Here is a 9,462-nt window from a genome sequence, read left to right on the forward strand (position 1 = left end):
CAAACATTCATTTCAGTGTACTGCATAAGAACATAAGTGCCAGCCCCGCATTAGCTTTTCCTTTTTAGAAAATTTTTTAAATTTTAAAATTTTAAAATATTTAAAAAAGGAAAGTGTGCAGTGCAACAAGGCTACAGAAGGCCCAAACCAGGCTCAGAATCACATGAAAGCTCAGTGAGCGATGTGTGATGCATTTACTTCAAACAAATCTACAAAGTGATACCGAAATCTAAATCCTGGACTTTAATTTGACCCCAACAGGTTCAAACTGCCACCTGACTGGACTGCTAAAAGCAGTGATCTAATACACCTGACTGACACAATGACAAGACATCAAGTCTCTCCTGCGAGGAGAGGTCGTGACCTGCAGCGGGTTCTTTGTGAGATCCCGGAGCTTGTCGGTGAGCTTCGGGAGCTGCGGGCTGCTATCCAGAATCTCCAAATATCTCAAGTTCTGCAGCTGGTGAAGACGAAGGAAATCGCTCTCCGGCACATGTTCGTGGCGGAGTTTGAGGCTCTTGAGATTGGGGAAAAGTCTTGGGATCTGAGCGATGCGAGATCCCAAAAGGGAGGGCCAGGGGTCGATGTGCAGGTGCCGGAGGTTCGGTACCCGCACCGCCACGGCCTGCATGTCCCCAGAGGACAGTCCTGTGATGCACAGCGTGAGGCTGGTCACCGTGGCCGGGATGGAGGCCACGTACATCTCCACAGGTGGGCCCTTGGCGACCACCAGGGTGGACAGGTGAGGGAGGTGAGTCAGCCACGTCTTCAGGTGATGGCTGCCGGGCAATGGACGTCTCCCCGGCATGTCCTGGTGCCTGTGGAAAACAGCTAGAGTGTTCAGGCCGGGCACCAGGCTCATTAAGTTGTCTGGCAATGAACTACCAACGCAGTCGATGAGCTCCAAGCTGGACAACACCGCGACACCAGCGCCTAATGGACCCGGGTCGGGTCTAAAAATACCTTGAAGGACGTTGGGCCCAATGGCCAACGAGAGATGCTTCAGCTTGGGCAGGCAGCTAAGTAGGGAGTGAACCATGAGAATGGGTTCTTCAAAGATGGCCATCTGATGACAGACCAGGGACGTGAGATGTGTGAACCTGGAGAGTGCAGAGATTAAGGCATCCCTTCCTGCACCGGGAAACGTGACCTCACACATGCTGAGGTGGGTCAGCTGCTGGGGTTGAGACCCTGCAGCAGCAGCATCCTCATCGAGCAGAAGGTCAATGCAACTGATTCTTATCGCCAGACGTTTCAGGTTCGGGAAGTTCTTCACGCAGTCGAGGCTCGCCCTGCAGCTGTGGTCCACCACCACCGTGGAGAGAGAGGGCAGGAGCGCGCCCACCTGTTCGCAGTCCTTCTCTCTGGAGCCCCGCAGCACCGCACTGGCGACGTCTCTGCAGCGAAGAGACGTCCAGAACCGACCGTTGTACGAGCCCCTCCGAAAAACCAGCACCACGGACCAGTCTTTCCAGAGGGATTTGAGGTCGGCTAGTTTTTTGAAGTACTTGCAGCATGCCCGGACACTATACTTGTCTTCCGGTGACAGATACCCGAACACGTGGCTCCAGATCTCGGACGGAAGCCGCTGAGCCATCGTGGGTCCTCTTATTGTTACTCGGACACGTGAATGTCGGCATTTCCTTTTTGCGCGTTAACGTTTCAGAACGTCCAGGACGTTAAACATATTTTTCCTGGGTTAACGGGCAACCGACGTGATTGACAGGGCGGAGCAGCCAATGGGCGGGCAGCTGACGCCCTCGGCCCGTCGTGATTGGACACTAAAGAGAGTATATATTCTCCTCGCGCAGTTCCTCGTTCTCTTTCTTTCACTCGACCCTCCTGTCCGAGGTAAGGAGCTGACCTCGCGCTTTCAGAAAAGGAACAAGAAAGTACTTTAAATGTAGTTTAATGGCGTTCTGGATGTATGTCCTCGTGTCATAGACGCGTTTGTTAAAGCGCTTCGCGCTGCTTTTAGCCGTTACTTGCCGGTTGTTAGACGTAACGTGGTTTTGCGGCCTGCTAATGTGGCGCTAGCTTGATGCTAGCCGGCCGCATGCCTGGGTGTACCACGCACATTCTAGTGTGTCTGTTGTCTAAAACACGTTTATTTGCACGCAGGTATCACCGTGTCTTTAAACCAGCTGTTTAAGCGATCCTTGGAAGCACTGCAAAGATGCCCAGGGAAGACAGGGTCACGTGGAAGTCCAACTATTTTATGAAAATAATCGTAAGTAGGACGTGGCTCATGTCCTTTTTTTATTAAACCATAATCTTATCTTTGTGTGTATATATATATTTATATATCTCCAGAGGGCTGCTTTTAGTCTTATATTTGAGAGAACTATATATATTATAAACTGTTGAAACTAAATTACACGATGCAGGATAAGTTACAATGCAGCTCGTGTGGTACTGCTTTGTCGTTCCCCCTGCACACAGTGACCTGTTTCCTCGCTATACCCGTCAGTTATTCTCTTTGACTGCCAGGCACGTATGGTTTCAGACATGTCAATATATATGTGTGGGTTTTGTCTGTGTATGTAAATTGTACTAAGTTCGCCTTGTCCTCCCTTTTCTAGCAACTTTTGGACGACTATCCAAAATGCTTCATCGTGGGTGCAGACAACGTGGGCTCCAAGCAGATGCAGACCATCCGTCTGTCTCTGCGGGGCAAGGCTGTGGTGCTCATGGGTAAAAACACCATGATGCGCAAAGCCATCCGCGGCCACCTGGAGAACAACGCTGCCCTGGAGAAGTGAGTCCAGTGCTACACTTACTTTTATAAACTTGAGCCATCAGGCTTCATGTAGCAGGATAAGTTACAATGCAGCTTGTGTAGTACTGCTTTGTCGTTCCCCCTGCACACAGTAACCTGTTGCCTCGCTATACCTGTCAGTCATTCTCTTTGACTGCCAGGCACGTATGGTTATCAGACAATTAAAACACTTGATTTAGTTGAAGGAATCATAATCTGCACACGTATTGTAACAGTTAATTCCGTAATTTGATAGGCTTCTACCTCACATTAAAGGAAATGTGGGCTTTGTCTTCACCAAGGAGGATCTGGCTGAGGTCCGGGACATGCTGCTGAACAATAAGGTAAGACCAGAACAACTAAATACTTTAACACTGCACCTCAATTAAATTATTGCAAGGCTTTTTGTTTTAACTAAATGCCACATGAACTGCTTCAGGCTGTTTTTACAAACGCTTTTGGGTTACATGGGTGCTTTTAGTCTTGTGTTTGTTAAAACGGTAAACTAAGTTATCAAGATGCAGGATAAGTTACAATGCAGCTTGTTTGGTACTGCTTTGTCGTTCCCCCTGCACAAAGTAAACTGTTTCCTCGCTATACCTGTCAGTCATTTTCTTTGACTGCCAGGCACGTATGGTTTCAGACAGACTATACTTTAAAGTTTAACTCCAGGTGAATGTATTCAAACTGACTAAGGTTTCAGTCCCAGTAGAGTAGTGTTCTAAACTGTCATCACTACCCAGGTACCTGCATCAGCCCGTGCTGGAGCGATCGCCCCTTGTGATGTGACTGTGCCAGCCCAGAACACTGGTCTGGGTCCAGAGAAGACCTCTTTCTTCCAGGCTCTGGGTATCACCACAAAGATCTCTAAGGGAACCATTGAAATCTTGGTAAGTTTGAGAATTATGAATACTGTATTTGGAATTTAACTGTCTGCTTATTATCTAAGCAAAGTGAATGTCAAACGATGGACATCAAAATGCTTGTGTCTGTAATTTAAAACGTTACTTTTTACAGAGCGACGTCGGCCTCATCAAGATTGGTGACAAGGTCGGTGCCAGCGAGGCCACGCTCCTCAACATGCTGAACATCTCGCCCTTCTCCTATGGACTCAACATCCACCAGGTGTATGACAATGGCAGTGTTTACAGTCCCGAGGTGCTCGACATTACAGAAGCTTCTCTGCATGCCAAGTTCCTGGAGGTGAGATACTGTGACAATCTGTCTTCATAATAAGAACTAGTTAAGTTGTGTTTGATGGGCGAAACTGCTGGAATATGTAATTTAAGCATCGTTTGTTTTCAGGGTGTGAGGAACATCGCCAGCGTGTGTCTGGAGATCGGATACCCCACTCTGGCCTCCGTCCCCCACTCAGTCATTAACGGCTACAAGAGAGTCCTGGCTGTCGCTGTTGAGACAGATTACTCCTTCCCCCTGGCAGACAAGGTAAGCCCGTGACATCAGGGACATGTCCCTTCAGTTGGTGGGCAGGATGAGCTTAAGTGAGCATTGTTTTGCATGATTGGGAAACTTACATTATACCTCGTCCTCACAGGTCAAGGCCTTCCTGGCTGACCCGTCTGCTTTTGCTGCTGTCGCAGCACCTGTAGCAGCCGCCGCGGTGACCGCTGCCGCTCCAGCTGCCAAGGAGGAGGTCAAGGAGGAGTCTGAGGGATCAGATGACGACATGGGCTTTGGTTTATTCGACTAACAAATACAGCGAATAAACCAGATTTGGGTCAAAACTATGATTCAATAAAGTCTCTTACAAACTACTATTCTGACTGTCTTTTGCTTTAGATTAGAAGGTTGTATAAGTGTACCGGCAGTGCTGTTGAAACTGGCTGGTGGGGACTGAAGTAAACCTTGAAACTAATGGAAAATTCGGAACGCACATGACTTCCTGTGAAGTGAAATAAAATAATATATAATCTTGCATCACCTGCGAGATCCTAGTCTGTTCAAGGTTAACTATTAAAGCATACCATCTATCTTGGTCAAACAGTGGAAAAAGTCTTAATGTTGTGTATATACTGTACATAGAAACTGGTTATGTAGTGACACTTATGCCAGTACAAAAAGAATAGAGTGAGGTTTATATAGTAAAACATTTCAATAACTTACAAAATGTATAAGCCGTACTAATGTACCTAAAATGAACTTGCATAGAAAATTAATATTGGCAATGATATAAAAAGTTATATTGAAATGTAAAATGAGATGTTTTGCACTAATCAAGCATTTATACTGTATATATTTTTCCCCACAAATATTACAATAGTGTAATCTTGCACTCTTTAGCTTGCCACTAAAGTGAAATGTCCTAAAAGTCTGTCAAGAGTAGTGTTTTAATTTACATTTTCGAAATGTTCCGTCAGTCAAGTCATTTCTAGTACTTGTCATACGCTCTCCTTGATTTGGCACTTGGTCACCAAAATGTAGTCCAAGCCAGTTGTGTTTCTGTGAGGCTGTTTTTTGTTGTAGGCACAGATGTGTGATGCAAACGTTTGTCCTTTTCTCCGCAAAATAGTTACTGTTTTGTGCCATGTTTAACGTCTTCGCTTTGTGATGGAGCGTAGCATTCACTGCATTGCCGCAAACCCACAACCTCAGGTCTTCTGATCAGTTCACTACCTGAGCTGCTTGGTTTCTACTCTAATCACTCAAAAACAGATATTTACTACTTAGTTTTACAGTTTTATACTTAATGCTGTGAAATATTTGTAGGGGCGGAGGTCTGACGGCATAAAAAACACCTTAGATTGCCCTGAGTAACAAACTAATATCCAACCAGGATTTTGATTCAAACAACCTTTGATACGGGCAGAACCAAAAAAGATTTCCCCTTGGTGATTAAGGCCAAGCTCCTCCTTGTGGCACTGGCGTCACAGTGGCAAGCGTCAGGACTGACTACTGCCCCCTAGTGGTGGCACCTCTCTGACTACTGCCCCCTAGTGGTGGCACCTTTCTGACTACAGCCCCCTAGTGGTGGCCCCTCTCTGACTACTGCCCCCTAGTGGTGGCACCTCTCTGACTACTGGTGGCAAGTCTCTGACTAGTGGTGGCACTCCTGTGACAACTACTGGCACTGGCAGCTCGTGGCACCTACCAACAACTAACTACATATGAGGAAAGGACAAGTAGAGATATTATTCAACTTGTATTTAAAAACGTTTTAAATTATACTAAAAAGGATGATTTATTTTAATTATTTTAGCCGATTGTTGTAAATGACTATACAAGTAATTATTTGGAAAGAGCATATTTTGTTCCTTTTTGTTTTAAAACCAGCGAAATCATACATAAATAAAATGAATGATAAACAAAAAAGTACAGCGAGGTTGATCGAAGGTTGTATACAGAGATATATGACTTTAGTTGACTCAACTAAAATCATAAATATGATTTCCGCCAGCTGACCTGTGTAACAACATGAGTGTTCCCAGGAAATGTGGCTCCACCCACTCAGCTTGGCAGCTTCTTTAAGAATAAAATTGTATTCTTTATTCAACAATTGCACATGTACAATTTCACACCATGTCTCTTACATTGAGTGCTTATCCACAGGTTTGATTTGGATCTGTATGATGCAGATGGTCGTATCTGAAAAACATAAGCCCTTCTGAGGATTTGTGCCCGTATTAAAAACTGCCCCTCCACGTTTGACAAAAATCAATTGAAACATATTTAATTAAGAGCTTTGTTGGTCGTGTGTTATTGCACATCACTCAGATCCCTCGTTTATATATTTTATTCTGAAAACCAAGGACCGAAAGTCGCATTGGGTCGGTGGAGCTAGAGCGTCGATACGCATGCGCAGCAGCTGGAGACAGGAAAACGTCCACCATGGCTGAGGTAAGGTGGTTTTATTGAGGTGACGTGGGGGAGTTTTTCGTTTGTTAAGTGTAACATGTAATTGGATGCCTAAATGTTTAACGTGACCAGGTTTACATGGGATTATTGATCTGGACGGCGCTAAAGGCTAACTGTACTTTCCAGCGTCAGCTAATGTGAGCTAACGTATGATTAGCTAACGTAAGCTAGTGTTAGCTCAAAGGGCGGATCGTAGTGTTTAATTCTAATTGATAATGTTATATTTTGCCATTGTTTCGTAATGTCACGCAGTAGCCCGCCTCCACAGTGTCAACGTCACATTTGTCGGAACTGTCATCGGTACAATATACAATGTTGTCGTGGCTATTAGCTTGCTAACAATCGTAGCTTGTGTATGCTAACGTTGACTGGAGTCTTTACAGCTAGCGTTAGTTTGTGTAGTAAGCTTCACAGCCTTCAGACTGGTGTTCTTCACGGAAGACAAGCGCCTAAATTGAGATTCTTGGTCCAGACCCACAGTTTACAGGACCTCAGGCAGCCGGCTGTCTCCTCCAAGGTGTTTGTCCAGAGGGACTACAGCTCAGGAACCATCTCCAGGTTCCTGACCAAGTTCCCCTCTGAGCTCGAGTCAAGGGTACGTGTCGTGTCTCCACGGATGCTGTGATTGTTGACTGTTAAAGGATTGTGTATGATATCTAAACTGTTGTTTCAGATCAATAAGCAGCAGTTTGAGGAAACCATCCAGACCCTCAACAACTTGTATGCAGAGGCAGAGAAACTAGGGGGGAAGTCTTATTTGGAGGGTTTCCTGGCTTGTCTAACTGCCTACACAATATTCCTCTGTATGGAAACACACTATGAAAAGGTAAAACTGTTTCAACGCTATGCTGTGTTTAGCTCATATTTTCTTCTCTGGCGGACTGGACAGATCTACCTAACAACAATGTATATCTTAAATGTGTGTTCTGCCGTCTGTGTGCAGGTGTTAAAGAAGATTTCTAGGTACATTAAGGACCAGAATGAGAAGATATATGCTCCCATGGGCTTGCTGCTGACCGACCCCATAGAGAGAGGCCTCAGAGTTGTATCCTTCTGACATATAGCAGTAGAAAAGTATTGACGTTATACTGATGTCAAATTAGGCTAATTAGTAGGTTTTGACGATGTTTCTCGAGCCAAGCAATGTAGATTTAAATATGAATAGAGGAGCCCTCTATTCATATTTAAATCTACATGCTTCACCAGGTTATTCTTCGACATGTGCCTAATTGTAAACACTAATTCAGTAAGTAGTCAACATGAGATAGTTTGGTAGTAAATTTAAACAAAGCTGGCATAGCCTTGTGAAGAATAAATCTATATTGGCAGAAGCTACGGTTGGTTATGTTGAGAAGAATCCACTAGATCTGAAGAATTATTCAACCAAAATACTTCCTAGTGTTCCCAACTCTTTTCCAATGAAAGCAGCCAGCAGCACTAGCTCCTAAAGTTCAACATCCCTTCAGGCCTCCCTCAAAATGATCATTATGAATGTAAACCTATTACAAAGAACGTAAACAAACATGGCTATAGGTAGTACACACAGCTGTCAAGCTAGTAGTAAGTAGGTAGACACGCAGGCATGGGGCTTATTACAGTCCTGTAACAGCCACAGATGATGGATTTCTTTTTCAGTGCATTTGATTTATTGATTTCTGTTGGAGTGTAAGGAACATTTTAATAAATATAACAAAACATTTTTTAAGAACATTACCAATCCTAACTAACTATACAACAAAATGTGCATCCAGAGTTGTGTATTTCTCTTAACTTACTATCTTCTAGGTTGAAATCACCATCTATGAAGACAGAAGTATTGGTTCTGGAAGATAAAGAACCTCTGGTATGGAGTCTTTCTGATGTATTTTATATTTTTGGGTCAAAACATCAGATTAGTCATAACACTAGAATCATCATTGGTTATTCTTCGTGACAGAATGTTCCTCTTTCTTTCTACCCCTCTATAGGCGGAAGACCCTGACAAGATACTAATCATCTGTCTGGCAGCACATGTTCAGATTGTCCGCTTCATATGTATATCATTTTGATCGGATCCTTTTCTCTGTTATTTATAATTAATCTACTGTCTGCCTATCCATATATGTTTGTAAAATTGTGTTCATGTCGTTTTATACATGCAGTGATGTATAAATCATGTCCCAGTTGATCATGACAGGTCTTTATGAACAGTGCCATTGTGTTAAATGCCACTTTTTGACCATGGTAATTATAAGTGATTTCACTTGTGTATGTTTTTGAAATAATATAAAGTCAATTTATGTATGTAGTCACCAAGATCTGTTAAGAGAGTTGTTGGTCTGTGATCCGTAATCCTGTTGTGGGCAGTTTTCCACCATGTTGACAAGCTGGTTGTAGCCTTTTTTGAGGCAAATGTTTTCTTATCAGTGCATGAATGTGACTTTTTTTGGGGGGAGATCATGACATCTCTTGAGAAATATGCACTTGGAAGTGCTGAGCTGGATTTTTATGACAGAAGATGGAGCATGTATACTGTTTATACGTCCATAACCATATAACGGCATGACCTGGTAGATTTTGAGATATTTCCATCTGTGTCATAGTACAACATCACTAAATCTCACAAATCGTATTCCACTCCTGTTACATATTTCTCATAAGATCCACCATCTATAATGTGAATGTCATCCCCTTTTCCATGATCCCCAAACACCACAGAAACCTTAAACACTCAACACCACAGATGATTGCTATTGTTGGTGTTTGGTTTACTTTTCTTACAAATATTGTTCTGTTTTATCTAAATAAATAGACTTTTTCTGCCCGAAAGATAAATTGCTCCTTGTGTTTAA

General features: G+C 43.6%; 2 protein-coding genes across 2 annotated transcripts; both read left to right on the plus strand.

Annotated features, from left to right (window-relative positions):
• The first annotated feature begins 1,827 nt into the window (after nucleotides 1–1,827).
• On the plus strand, nucleotides 1,828–4,534 carry rplp0 (ribosomal protein, large, P0). Its single transcript, XM_079218079.1, has 8 exons — nucleotides 1,828–1,851; nucleotides 2,122–2,230; nucleotides 2,583–2,758; nucleotides 3,015–3,102; nucleotides 3,502–3,648; nucleotides 3,776–3,961; nucleotides 4,064–4,204; nucleotides 4,314–4,534. The coding sequence occupies exons 2-8, from the start codon at nucleotides 2,177–2,179 to the stop codon at nucleotides 4,467–4,469; spliced, it is 948 nt and encodes a 315-aa protein (XP_079074205.1). The 5' UTR covers nucleotides 1,828–1,851; nucleotides 2,122–2,176; the 3' UTR covers nucleotides 4,470–4,534.
• Nucleotides 4,535–6,601: 2,067 nt separating this feature from the next.
• LOC306737318 (golgin subfamily A member 7-like) lies at nucleotides 6,602–9,439 on the plus strand. The gene is made up of 6 exons (XM_079219037.1): nucleotides 6,602–6,613; nucleotides 7,104–7,226; nucleotides 7,305–7,457; nucleotides 7,575–7,676; nucleotides 8,417–8,474; nucleotides 8,599–9,439. The coding sequence occupies exons 1-5, from the start codon at nucleotides 6,605–6,607 to the stop codon at nucleotides 8,462–8,464; spliced, it is 435 nt and encodes a 144-aa protein (XP_079075163.1). The 5' UTR covers nucleotides 6,602–6,604; the 3' UTR covers nucleotides 8,465–8,474; nucleotides 8,599–9,439.
• The last annotated feature ends 23 nt before the right edge of the window (nucleotides 9,440–9,462 follow it).

This window comes from Taurulus bubalis (assembly GCF_910589615.1).
Source record: "Taurulus bubalis genome assembly, chromosome: 5".
In the NCBI taxonomy this organism is placed as follows: domain Eukaryota; kingdom Metazoa; phylum Chordata; class Actinopteri; order Perciformes; family Cottidae; genus Taurulus; species Taurulus bubalis.